At 42.4% G+C, this 14,458-nt stretch overlaps 1 protein-coding gene across 1 annotated transcript in view; it reads right to left on the bottom strand.

Moving 5' to 3' along the window:
* Positions 1 to 10,013, bottom strand: part of FER1L6 (fer-1 like family member 6) — a 65,669-nt gene extending 55,656 nt beyond the window's left edge. The window contains exons 1-5 of the mRNA XM_037893388.2: positions 9,894 to 10,013; positions 8,649 to 8,703; positions 8,403 to 8,534; positions 7,721 to 7,783; positions 2,525 to 2,603 (exon numbers count right to left, since the gene is read on the bottom strand). Of these exons, the coding sequence (XP_037749316.2) occupies positions 2,525 to 2,603; positions 7,721 to 7,783; positions 8,403 to 8,534; positions 8,649 to 8,703; positions 9,894 to 9,988 (424 nt within the window). The 5' untranslated portion in view covers positions 9,989 to 10,013. The remainder of the gene's footprint in view (positions 1 to 2,524; positions 2,604 to 7,720; positions 7,784 to 8,402; positions 8,535 to 8,648; positions 8,704 to 9,893) is intronic.
* Positions 10,014 to 14,458: the final 4,445 nt, after the last annotated feature.

Here is a 14,458-nt window from a genome sequence, read left to right on the forward strand (position 1 = left end):
CAAAGTACTCCACTTAGGAAGGAACAATCAGTTGCACACATACAAAATGGGAAATTACTGGCTAGGAAGGAGTATTGCAGAAAGGGATCTGGGGGTCATAGTGGATCACAAGCTAAATATAAGTCAACAGTGTAACACTATTGCAAACATCATTCTGGGATGTATTAGCAGGAGTGTTGTAAGCAAGACACAAGAAGTAATTCTGCTCTACTCCACGCTGATTAGGCCTCAACTAGAGTATTGTGTCCAGTTCTGGGTGCCACATTTCAGGAAAGATGTGGACAAATTGGACAAAGTCCAGAGAAGAGCAACAAAAATGATTAAAGGTATAGAAAGCATGACCTGTGAGGGAAGATTGAAAAAATTGGGTTTGTTTAGTCTGGAGAAGAGAAGAGTGAGGGGACATAACAGTTTTCAAGTACATAAAAGGTTGTTACAAGGAGGAGGGAGAAAAATTGTTCTTCTTAAGCTCTGAAGATAGGACAAGAAGCAATGGGTTTAAATTGCATCAAGGGTGGTTTAGGTTGGACATTAGGAAAAACTTCCTAACTGTCAGAGTGGTTAAGAACTGGAATAAATTGCCTAGGGAGGTGGTGGAATCTCCATCACTGTGGATTTTTAAGAGCAGGTTGGATAAACACCTGTCAGGGATGGTCTAGATAATACTTAGTCCTGCCTTGAGTGCAGGGGACTGGACTAGATGACCTCCCGAGGTCCCGTCCAGTTCTATGATTCTGTGGTTCTATGGAACACCATTCAGTACAGTTTCTGAGGGCTCTGAGGCTGGGCATGCAGCTGTCACAAACGCGCCCACCGCAGCATGCATGTCAGCAGTCAGAAAGCTGCAAACAATGTTTGTACTTTCCTGAGAATAACACTCCTGCTCACCAAGAACATTTGCAAGTGATAATAATGGTGAGCGGTGGATGACGGAGAGTGAGAGGCACAGGCCAGAGCTGAGTGGAAATAAACACGCTCGGAGGAGCAGTGTGAAGTGCTGCTCAGTGAAGCCCTAGCTGGGAACTACAGGCAAGGCACAAGCACAGCAGCTGATTCAGAAGAAAACAGTGGGAGGATGGGAAAGAGAAGCCCCAAGGGAAGAGGCTGAAAGCTGAATCTATTAGAGGCTTTCAGTGTCAAAGTTTATGGCCCCGTGCAACGCTTCCAAACGATGGCGGGTGTTCTGTTTAAGCAAGGTTGCTCTCAGACAGGTTTGAACCAGGGTTTCTTGATCAACATAGACAGAAATAATTCCCTCTGTGTTGACTACCTCAGAGGAATATAAGAAAGAGGGAGCCACTGGGGCAGTTCTGTTGAATGGCTTCATATTGTAGGACAGTTATAAGGGGTAAACCCACTGCCCTGTCTAGCCTGGTAAACAGAGTGCAGACAGGGCCTGTGTCTTCCATCTTCTGAGTAGCTAGAGTGATGAGTGAAATGGAGGAAATGCAGCACTACGGCCTTCCTTTCTGTCCCTTCTATGTTCTATGCCTAAGTCTGCACAGACTACCTGTGTGACCTTGGGTCAGGCACGTAGTCTCTCTGGGTATGTCTACGCTGCAAAAAAAAACCCTCACCCACAGTACAGCAGCAAGTCTCAAAGCCCGGGTCTACAGACTCCGGCTAATGCTATGGTGTAGGCATTCCCGCTCGGGCTGGGAGACTTACCCTCCTCACCAGGTTTGAGAGCCTGAGCGGGAACACCTACACTGCTATTTTTAGCACTGTAGCATAAGCCTGAATCTGTAGACCCAGACTCTGAGACTTGCTGCCGCAGAGTTGGTTTTTTGCAGTGTAGACAGAGCTGCTGTGTTTCAGCTTCCTAGCTATAAAATAGCATGCCCCTTCCTCACAGGGACGCTGAGAAGTTAAATACATTAAAACCCGCACTGCAGTGTAGATATTTGTTTTCTAGAACCACACTTGGCTGGTCATAAATGTGAGGTAGGAGGAAATCAGCCAAATTTCTTCCTGGGCTAGTTCTTTAAAATTTCAGAAAGTGCGTAACAGCTTTAGAGGTGTTGATGCAAATGGGATGGATCTTTTCCTCTCTCTCCTGCTTTGTCTCTTTCTTCCTTTGTCTTTCTTTGTTGTTTTCCTCTTCTCATTTTACTGTCCCACATGGTCCCTTTTCCAGTCTCCTATCTCCCCCATTCCCTCCCTAACCTCCCCTCTTATACAACACACGGGACCAGATATTCAAGTACTCACTGTCCACAAATGGGGCCAGCTTTTCAAAAGAACTCACATTCCATTTAATCAACTAAATAAGGGCCAGATTCGCAAAAACACCTAGCTTTCTGCAGCTAACTTTGCAACACTTAGCATGCAACATGCTGAGCTCTTAAAAAAAAATCCAACCATTTATTTTGGTGTCTAAACAGAAGATGAGCTCTTTTGAAAAGCTGGACCTTGGAGAATCCCTCTGTGATGGCCCCAAGAAGGGATTCCAGTGATTGAAGAAGACAAACAGCAGAAAAAACACACATGTAACAAAAGAGAACTTAGAAAATGCATCTCCTACCTGGCTGATTATACACTGTCCCCACATCTACTTTAAAGGAGCCAATCAATAAGCTCCCGATCAGCTTGTTGTGCATAACCTGTTGAAGAAAGGCACATTAGAGATTCCCTTCCACTCAATATATGAAACAGAATTCCAAGCAAAGATCCTTGATATAGATGACAAAAGCAGCCACAGCAACCAGTGGGGATCATATCCAACAACAGACATAGACACCTTAGGGCTGGTCAGTTTTTGTGCTGCCTTAATTGTATGAGTTTAGAAACCAATATAGTTAAATCAGTGGAACCCTCTAACTTGGATGCAGTTATAACAATATAAAACTACTTATATATGTCCATTTAAACAGGCAAGAGGGGTATAAGCAGTTTTATCCCGGAATAACTGCATCCACAGTAAGGGTTGCGCCTGTTTAACTATATTGGTTTCTAAACCAATAGTTAAATTGGTACAAAAACTGTTTGTAGACAGAGGAGAAGGAATTACATTGTCACTTTCCAAAGTTTCAATATGTATTTTACTCAATGGGCCCAATTCCGAGCTCACAAAATGTTATTCTATTGAAGTCAGTGGGTGACACAGATGTAAAGTGGTGCAAACGAGAGGAAGATCAGGTCCATGGGACACTTGCTCCATCCTTCCAGATTAGGGAATCAACACCAGCTACTCCTGGTCAGATCATTCCCCTTCACATCTGGATTTGGTTTTCAAATCCCTGTGTGTGTACCACTGGCGACAAGCAGGCTGCAGGACAGCAGCATTTCCTTGTGGTGGGGTTGGAAGAAGAGCTGTGCGAACCTTTTGTTATGAAACAAATCTTACTGGTTTCGGGTTTAATTAAAAATCTGGAACTCAACCCATGTTTGAGAAAAAGATTCACAAGAGCTGGCACATCTTTCAGACAATCGTTGGCCAAACTGGAAGGAAAGATAGCTCTGAAACTAAAATCCTAGATCTGGGCTAGGGTCTGAGTTCGTAGTTCATGGTTCTAGAACAACCAAATCGACACACCCCAAACTTGGGAAGAATTCAAATTTGGATCTGGATTTTGAGCCCCCAAATTTGGAAGCACACATATCCAGGGCTTCAATTCTATATATTCCAGATACAGACTTGGATTCAGCTTTTGGTCTGGATCTGTCATGGGGGAGATAGACCTTGAGTCTCCTCTCAAATCATAGGACTTGTAGCCCAAGGATCATGAGACTGTAGCCTTCAGCAAGGCCTTCTGGGAAACTGAAGCAGCAGCCAACCTAATGCCAGACCAGTTAAATCATTAATATAGCATCCATCTAATTTTCAAGGAACCTAAGTTAAAATAGGCTTTGGGGTTCAAGAAACCATGAAAACTCAGTGGTTTCACCTTGAAGCCAGGGAAAACAACAGCTTTGGATGAATTTCACTTTGACTTTGTGGCTGCAATAGGAGCGTGAACCCATGGAAACCAAAGTGGCAGCCCCAGTCCACATAAAAAACTTTCACAAGTCCTGCGAAACCAAAACCACAGTGTTTCATAAAGCTTTAGTCAGGGCAAGAAAGGGATCTATTGGAGTGAAAGTCAAGGCCAGGGTCCAGTTCTCTCATTGCTCTCCTTTTATTTTCTCTCCCCTCTCCAGAGTCTGAGTGGATATTCAGGCATAGTCCCATGTGAAAACTACACTTTGTGGGCACGTAGGGGCCTTCCGGTGTGAAGAGTGTTGAACCCCTGTGCAGTGGTGCTGGAACAATTTGTATAGTGTGGGTGCTGACTGCCATTGAATCAAACTGTAAACCCTGTATATGATGGAAACCACTTCAAACCAGGGGGTCTGGCAGCACCCCTAGTTCCAGCACCTATGCCCCTGTGAGATTCTGAGTGTTCTCTATTCCCACTGAAGTCCCACAGGGCTCCACCCCTTGCAGGATGAGGCTCTTAAATTGACAAGGAAAATAAGTAACTAACAGCTCTTGTGTGCAGTGCTCTGTATATATTTTTTTCACTCTTATTTCTCAAGCTTCCCCCACTGTCCAACCCTCCCCGCTCTCCACCCAGATGTAGTAAAGCAGGCAAGTTTGACGTTTCAAATCAAACTCTTTTTCTTTTCTCCATGGGGGAGGGGGAGGAAGGCAGAAGCAAGCACAATAACCAGCTGAACAGCTAAAAACCCATGGTGGGTTTTTTCACAATCAATAAACTCAAAAAATAACTGAAGGGATTTTCTTCAAACTTTCCAGCTGAGAAGGAGCAGGAAAAATATCAGTCTAGAATGTAACTGAGTACTGAGGATAAGGGCTTAGAGTGAAAGTACAATATCAATCATGCCTACAGCATTGAAAGGATGTTGCCATAATGTGTCTGAAGAGGTTAATGAGAAGGAAATCTATTCATTTTTAAGGGCTCGGGAGACAGAAAAGGGCCCTGTTCTCCCCCAAGAACAGGAATCGAATGGCAGTTAGACTAACCGCTGGGCTGATACATGGTAGTGCTGCTACATTATTTGCTTTCCTGAGGCTTCTAAACACAGGTCTGTACATTTCCATGATAATACGGATTCAGTGTGTGAGGGATTAGTAGTCCCGAAGGCTGTTAAACTTTGCTTCTCCTCAGGCTAGCTTCAAACCAAGCAAATGTAGGAAGTTTTCCATCTCCTGTGGTGCTGTTTCTTGCCAGGACACGTATTTGCTCGCTCGTTTAATTTTATTCCCTTGACATGCTGTTTTTTTCTAAAGCCATGTTCCAAGATAACTGAAATGAATTCCTGATTATAATAGCATACATTAGCATTGCATTAGATTGGCCATATTTTGTTTATGGCCTAATCATTACAACCTTGGGGCCAAATCCTCTCCTGGTTTCTCCATTGAATTCAATGCAACTAGGCCAACTTACACCAGCTGAGGCACTGGCCCATTTTCTCTGTTGAAACTTGGCATTCAGGCCCTCAACCCAGATGTTGACAGATGGCTAAGCTACCAAAGAAAAACTTAATCAGAAAGATTAGACGTGGAAGTAAAATTAACAGACATTTACCAGGTGAATGTTTCTTGTAATTATAGTATAATTCAAAGAAAGGGATGTAGTGTGAAGAAAAAATGAATAAGCAAGATATTGATTTAATATGCTCTACTTACTTTTGTATCTTTTAAACATATGTAGATAAACGTATAAAATTCAAATGGAAGAACTGTTTCTCTTGGGAAAATATCTACTCTTCACGTGCAGCAAGTATTTTACAAAGAACTAATTCCATGCTCTGTGGGTTTGATCCTGTGGGACAGCGCCAGGCACCAAAACGTGCATGCAGTTGGGGTTGAAATACACATCTGTGCGAAAGGCCAACAAGGGGGCTGACGCACTAGTTGAGCCCCAATGAAGCTTTATATTAAAGGTGTAAGCAGAGTTTAACTGGTCAGAAGACCTTGTGCTGCTGCTCTGCATAGGGTGAATTTCACCTTTATATGCCCAAGCTAAAGAGGCAAACACCACAAAATTAGTTTGGAATTTGGAATACAAATTAGAAATTTGCTAACACAGCTGACTTGCTGGGCCTCAAATTGGCCATTCATACATGAAAATACCGACTTTGTGCACCCAACCAAGATAACTGCACTTGAAGCGCTGCACTTCTGATGGTATGAAAACTGAGACTGGATCCTGGCTCTTCAAATACATAGTGAACATCTCTGAATCTTACAACAACAGGTTTTGTATGCATGGATCCGCGTGACTCTTAGACAGCCATCTGGTTCTGCCACTCAAATGTGGGCCCTGTTCTGATATAGGCCTGGTGTGTTTGTTAGAAATGGGCAACGTACTTCATAAAAAAAATAAAAAACAACCTTTCCCAAATCCTGGAACCATTGTTCATTTCTCTGACCAAATTCAAACTGACCAATTTTTAATGATTTGGAAATTTTTGGATATGAGGCTGGGACTGGAAGCAGAAATGCTGAAATACTACATGAGAGGCCAGGCTTGTGGTATTTCTAGCTACAAATGCAAGTGGCACTGGCCCATATCTCTTGCTCAAGTTCTAGCCCAGTTTTAGGTTTGAAAAGGCTTGGGATACATATATAGGACTAGATACTCCACTGGTGTAAATCAATGTAGCTCCACAGAAGTCTGAAGATTCATCCCTAAACTCTAGATATTTGTCCAAACCCCCAAACCAACACCTGCTTTGATACTCTCATCATCTTGGGCTTCAATGGGAAACAAATGTGTACTTCCTCAGTATCATTCCATTTGCGTCTGTGCAACATTCAACTACTGATTTCTCTCCAGGGAAAGTGCTAATTAGATCTATATTTGTTTTACATATTAAACCTCTCAATGCTATGCAAAACACACACATTCCCCACAGCATACTTTAAATGCTTCTTCATTCCTAGAATCAACTATTTTAGGAATATATTCCTGGCAGAGATTAGCAGTTAATTCAGCTTTCCCCAGGTGTATGAAACCATCTTTGACAAAATGAGTAGCTGTATGTTTGTTCATTTCAGTATTCAAAGCAAGACTGATTGGGATAGATGGATTTGCTCCTTGGGGTTTCACCGCACCAGAGTCAATGCAGTGCTGAGCATAGCAATTTAACTTACAGTTGAGTTCCTTTTCCTCCTGAATAACAAGCAACAATTAAAATGCTAGGATTATTTTAGCACTGGTATTGCTCATGCCTAAAGAGCTGGAATGCAGCTTTCAAATTTGAACTTGGGTTGCATCGGAAGAATTCAGATAAGCCCCCCTCAGCCCCCCCGAAAAAAGTTTCAGCTCAGTAAACTGAGAAAAACTGATGTGAAGGTTGAAAATTAAAGGGATGAAGACAATGCTGAGGGCTCCACTAATATTGCGTGAAATTCATCCTCTACAGAGGGCCAATGTGAGGCCAATGCACCACTCAAATGTCCAACCAAGTAACACACTGTTCACTAGTTTATAATTTACTTTCAAAAAGATGTCCATGAAAATTCACACTGGATCTTGCTGTTCGGTTGTTTTAAGTCTCTTTAAGTCATTACCAGTTGCCACTTCTCCCTTTCCCCATCCCTAACTTCACCTTAGTGCACACACTTTCAACCTCATGTTACCATTGGCATTTAAAACATAATGGTTTCTCTTTTTATGAACATCACTGTTAGACCTAGTATAACACACACAGCCAAATATTTGATCCTTGTTTAATAAAACAACATAAAACTTCCCAAAATACTTACAGAGAGTTTGATAATTTTGTCAAATAAATGCACTTGAGGTCCAATGAAGTCAAACACAAAATACTGTGGAAAAACAAAATTGCAGATTAGTATTGTTCTTAATGCTGTCATTAACAAGCACTATTTGCCACACAGTTTGAAGTTATGGCCTAATCTAATATACTTCCACATATGCTTCTGTCAGACTATTTTTAAACACACACTACATTTATTTAAGAGCTCTAAATCTAAAAGCTAGAGGCAGAGAAGATGGGAAGCCCAGAAGAAGAAATAATTTGGTTTGCTTTGGAAGTTATTCTATCAAACTCCTTGTGTAACTTGCAAAAGCAAGTGTCAGAGCAATTTGAACTTGAAGAGAGTGATGGTGGGTTGGGGGGAACTAGTCTGGGAAGAGCTCATGAATGAGGGATGGGAATGGTAGAGGAGGAATGAGACATGGCAAATCACGTCCTCAGCAGATGCGATTGGAGGGAACGTGAAAAGAGAGAGGTTGAGAGACGTAAGATGGAGCAGAGTTGTCACTTTTGCTCTTCCATACTTTAAATTTAAACAGCTTGTTGACACACTTTCCTTGTCAGAGAGATTAGATTGCTTTAGTCATTAATCTCTAGTTACTGTAATATGAACAGTCACCATTCTGCAACTATTTCAAACAGCATCTTCCCAACTGCAAGGTACTTACTTCATTGTAAAATGGGGCATTTGTGCCTTCTTTGACTGTCGTTTGCTTCTTTTCATCTCCAATCTCTATGATCACCACTGGATCAATATTCTCGCCAACTAATTGCCGGGCTTCAATGATTGTAATTGCAATCTGCAGGGCACAAATACAACACAGGCACAAAAGCAGTCTCAGATTCAATCCCATCAGTTATTTTAATAAACATAAGTAGTGTTATTATAAATGTGTGCACTGCAGTCTACTCACCTGATAATTCTGGGATTTTATATCGCCAGCATGAATTTTGGTCTCCAGTTTTGCTCTGTTTAAATTATGGAACAGAATATTATGCATCACCCATTAAAAATATTACATTCTTAGTTCTTTGACACATGCTCAAGAGATGTGTTTAATACCATTTTCCTTGAAACGACTATTTTTAGTGGCTCGTTTTGAGATAAGCTACTTGGTTTTATATCACCGGCAGTCACTTCAAATGTGAGCCCTAGGATCTTTCTTGGGGATAATGATACCACATATTTTCATATCTCCCAAAAACAGCTTTGTGTGTCTTCACATTTTATCTTAATGCTTAGTATGAAAATGCAAAGAGGGAATTAATGCCAGGAACTGAAGGTCTCTGTCTGATTCTTATCCGGTTCATAGATTCGTAGATTTTAAGATTGGAAGGGACCATAATGATCATTTAGCCTGACCTCCTGCATAACACAGGACATTATATTTCTAATTTCATCAGACATCTCTCTCTCTACACACTGATATATGTAACCCCTGCTTCCTTGGAGTTGGACTCTGTCCCCCTCTAGTGGTGTCTAGGCCCAGGGAGATTAATAAGCCTGCTACAGGCTCGGCTAATAGAAAGATGTCTTTTAGCTCAGGCAGTAGAGGCTCATGCATTAAGTTCCAGAGATCGCAGGTTTGATCCCCACTGCCGACGCCCCAGGTGGGTCAGCATTTCGTAACAGACGCATGTCTCTTAGCCAAGGTTGTAGCAGGCTCATCAATCTCTAGGGGACCTAAACAGCACTAGAGGGGGACACGATGCCACTGTGAGCAAGTAGGGGTTACATATATATGAAGTAACTCTGCACACGCAGAATATTATATAGCTATAGATATATCTGATACAATGGTCTGATACAATGCTCACCGAAGTAAATGAAAGAATTCCTGCTGACTACAGTGGGACTTGGATCAGACTCACATTTTTCCCCAGATTATCAACCATGACAACTCTGAAGATTTCTGTCCTCTTTCTCTAACTCACTTTCATTAGCAGCTTAATCCTGGTTCTCCCTCCATTACTCACACTCTGCAGTGACCTGCATTTGGTGACAATCACCATATACCATGTAGAAGTACAGCTGGTGAGAGATCAGTCCTTTCAGCACGTTGATATTCTAGCCATGGGATGTGCTGACAATGGCAGTGCTGTCATCAAGAAGAACAGGATGGGGAATAACTGGAAACGTTAGTGATTCAGCAAAGTACCTTTTCCTCTGTGGCCCTGCAGGTGCAAAGCCACTGTAAGATGCAGTGTCATCATACATGAAATCACCCTCTCCCCCTTCTTGTCCTCCAGACATCTCATGGTGAAGACTCTCACTTTCATCGTGCTCACCTGATTAACAAAAAAATAAAGAAAATGTATCCCCTTCTATCACAGAATCATAGAAAGGTAGGGCTGGAAGGGATCCTGAGAGGGCCTCTCATCCATTCTTCTACACTGATGTAGTACCAAGTATAACTAGACCATCTCTGACAGGTGTTTAAATTGTTCTTTAACTCCTCCAATGAAGGGGATTCCACAACCCCGTTTGGTAATCAATTCCAGTGCTTAACTATCCTTATAGTTACAAATTTTTCCTCATATCTAACCTAAATCTCCCTTGTTTCAGATTAAGCCAATTACATCTTGTCCTATCTTAAATGGACATGAAGATCAACTGATCACCATCCCCTTTCTAACAGCCCTTAATCTATTTGAAGACTGTTACCAGGTTCCCTTGCAGTCTTTTCTCAAGATTAAACATACACAGGTTTTTTAACCTTCCTCACAGGTCAGGTTTTCTTAATCTTTTATCATTAATGGTGCTCTTCTCTGGACTCTCCAGTTTGTCCACATGATCATCTTTTTCAAGTTTGGTGCCCAATGTTGGACACAGTACTCTGCTGAGGCCTCACCAGTGCCAAGTAGAGTGGAACAATTACTTCCTGTGTCTTACATACAACACTCCTGTTAATACACTCCAGAATTATATTAGTTTTTGTGGGGGAGGGCAGGGGTTGTCAACTGCATCACGTTTTTGGCTCATTATAACTCCCAGATCCTTTTCAACAGTACTATTACCTAGCCAGTTATTCTCCATTTTCTAGTTGTGCATTAGATTTTTCCTTCCTAAGTGTAGTACTTTGCACTTGTCTTTACTGAATTTCATCTTGTTGATTTCAAAACAATTCTCCAATTTATCAAGAATTCTAAACCTGTCCCCCACATTGCTTGCAACTCTTCCCAGCTTGGTGTCAGCTGCAAAGTTTATAAACAGGCCCTCCACTCCATTAACTGAGTCATTAATGAAAATATTGAATAGTACTGGACCCAGGACTGGTCCCTGCAGGATCCCACTAGATATGTCCTCTTAATTTGACAGTGAACTATTGATAACTACTCCTTGAGTGTGGCTGCTCAATCAGCTGTACACCCATCTAATAGTAATCTCATCTAGACCACATTTCATTAGTTTGTTTATGAGAATGTCAAGTGGGACTCTGTCAAAGCTTTACTAAAATTAAGGTATATTACATCTACTGCTTCCCCCCCTATTCACTAAGCCAGTAATTCTATCAAAAGAAGGAAATTAGGTTAGTTTGTTCTTAACTAATCCATGTTGGCTATTAGTTATCACCCTGTTGTCCTCTAGGGATTACAGATTGATTGTGTAATAATTCATTCCAGTATCTTTCTAAGTATCGAAGTCAGACTGACTGGTCTATAAATCCCCAGGTCCTCTTTGTTCTCCTTTTTAAAGATAAGTACTATGCTTACCCTTCTCCAGTCCTCTGAGACCTTACCCATCTTCCATGACTTCTCAAAGATAATCGTTAACAGTTCCAAGATTGCTTCAGCTAGTTCCTTAAGTACCTTAGGGTGAACAGCATCAGGTCCTGCTGACTTGAATACATCTAATTTATCTAAATATTCTTTAACCTGCTCTTTCCCTATTCTGGCTTTTTTTTTCTGCACCCTTGTTGTTAATATTAATTGTGTTTAGCATCTGGTCACAATTAACTTTTTTTAGTGAAGGCCGAAGCAAAATAGGAGTTAAACACCTAAGCCTTCTTGGTGTCATCCGTTATTAGCTCTCCTTCCCAGCTAAGTGGTGGACCTACATTTTCCTTGATCCCTTTCTTGAAGATGCCGGACTCCTTCTTCCATTAAAGATAATAATGAACAAGGCAGTGTTTCCAGCAGGGAGTATATCCCACCTGTGCTCTATAGCCTGCACTGACTTCCAATTCAAGCTCTAAATCAATGCAGGCTAGCTTAGAGACTACGTCTCTGCTGTAGCCTGCCATTAAGATCAGCCAGAGCACTCAGGCTAACAACTCCCAGATATAAATGGGAAGAGGTGGGAAGTGAGTCATTTACCGTGAAGAGACATCAGCTCTGAAACTCACTCCCTGCCTCTGCATGCGTGGCCTGACGCAACCCAAATCTGCTATTCCTTGTGGCACATCACAAAGCTTTTCGGTTTGTGCAGGCTGCCCCCAGTGGGGGGGAGTTAAGTAGGGGTGAGTGAGTTGTGGGGATAGTTTTAATTTGGGGTGACTTTGAAGGATTTTTATGCAAACATGGTAAATGTTGCAGTTCAGCAACAGTTACGGCAAGTATCCAAAACATTAAGGCCACTGAAGTTGGCTGTGCAACTGGAAACACTTTAAGAGTAAAACTGATGCACCCAAAAGCAGAGGACATGGAGGCATCTGCATAAACATTGGTGTGGCTCTGACTGAATCCAAGGGCTTCAACCTCAACTGGCATAAATTGGCATTGCTCCCATTAGGACCAACTGCACTGATTTAGCCCTAAGGGTCCCTCTGTACATTTTTTCTTTTGTTTTGCTTCTGCATTGCTGCAGTCTCATGATCAATTGCCCCTATCCTATTTACTCTAGCATGTGGTGTTTGATTACTGCACTTGATTGCTTTACTTTGTTTACTTTGCAGGCTGAAACACTCAGAATTCTCTTCCAGCTGGGAAGGGCCATGTGCCAGAATTATATTCTGTCAAGAAAAATCTTTTCAGTTTCAATTTATCAATAAAAAATTTAAAATAATTTTGTAATGGTTTTCCTTTAAAATTTCCTTATGCTATCTGTCATCTTGATATCTGAGCAGATGTTTTTGATACTTCTACCCAGTTCCTGCAATAACTGAGAACTCCTTTCCATTACTACTCAGCCACAAATATTGCCTTGTGTGAATTCACTGATAGAAAATGAAAATGATTCAGCCAGTGGAACATAATCCCTCGGTGTACTCTTTCTTTGATACATCTTGTGAGCCCCAGCAGGAGACAAAATCATAGAATCATAGAATATCAGGGTTGGAAGGGACCTCAGGAGGTCATCTAGTCCAACCCCCTGCTCAAAGCAGGACCAATCCCCAACTAAATCATCCCAGCCAGGACTTTGTCAAGCCTGACCTTAAAAACTTCCAGGGAAGGAGATTCCACCACCTCCCTAGGTAATGCATTCCAGTGTTTCACCACCCTCCTAGTGAAAAACTTTTTCCTAATATCCAACCTAAACCTCCCCCACTGCAACTTGAGACCATTACTCCTTGTTCTGTCATCAGCTACCACTCAGAACAGTCTAGATCCATTCTCTTTGGAACCCCCTTTCAGGTAGTTGAAAGCAGCTATCAAATCCCCCCTCATTCTTCTCTTCCACAGACTAAACAATCCCAGTTCCCTCAGCCTCTCCTCATAAGTCATGTGTTCCAGTCCACTAATCTTTTTTGTTGCCCTCCGCTGGACTCTTTCCAATTTTTCCACGTCCTTCTTGTAGTGTGGGGCCCAAAACTGGACACAGTACTCCAGATGAGGCCTCACCAATGTCCAATAGAGGGGAACGATCACGTCCCTTGATCTGCTGGCAATGCCCCTACTTATACGGCCCAAAATGCCATTGGCCTTCTTGGCAACAAGGGCACACTGATGACTCATATCCAGCTATTCGTCCACTGTAACCCCTAGGTCCTTTTCTGCAGAACTGCTGCCTAGCCATTCGGTCCCTAGTCTGTAGCGGTGCATGGGATTCTTCCGTCCTAAGTGCAGGACTCTGCACTTGTCCTTGTTGAACCTCATCAGGTTTCTTTTGGCCCAATCCTCTAATTTGTCTAGGTCCCTCTGTATCCTATCCCTACCCTCCAGCGTATCTACCTCTCCTCCCAGTTTAGTGTCATCTGCAAACTTGCTCAGGGTGCAATCCACACCATCCTCCAGATCATTAATGAAGATATTGAACAAAACTGGCCCGAGGACCGACCCTTGGGGCACTCCACTTGATACTGGCTGCCAACTAGACATGGAGCCATTGATCACTACCTGTTGAACCCGACAATCTAGCCAACTTTCTATCCACCTTATAGTCCATTCATCCAGACCATACTTCTTTAACTTGCTGGCAAGAATACTGTGGGAGACCGTGTCAAAAGCTTTGCTAAAGTCAAGGAACAATACGTCCACCGCTTTCCCCTCATCCACAGAGCCAGTTATCTCATCACAGAAGGCAATTAGATTAGTCAGGCATGACTTGCCCTTGGTGAATCCATGCTGACTGTTCCTGATCACTTTCCTCTCCTCTAAGTGTTTCAGAATTGATTCCTTGAGGACCTGCTCCATGATTTTTCCAGGGACTGAGGTGAGGCTGACTGGCCTGTAGTTCCCAGGATCCTCCTTCTTCCCTTCTTTAAAGATGGGCACTACATTAGCCTTTTTCCAGTCGTCCGGGACCTCCCCCGATCACCATGAGATTTCAAAGATAACGGCCAAT

This window comes from Chelonia mydas, chromosome 2 (genome assembly GCF_015237465.2).
Source record: "Chelonia mydas isolate rCheMyd1 chromosome 2, rCheMyd1.pri.v2, whole genome shotgun sequence".
NCBI classification, from domain to species: domain Eukaryota; kingdom Metazoa; phylum Chordata; order Testudines; family Cheloniidae; genus Chelonia; species Chelonia mydas.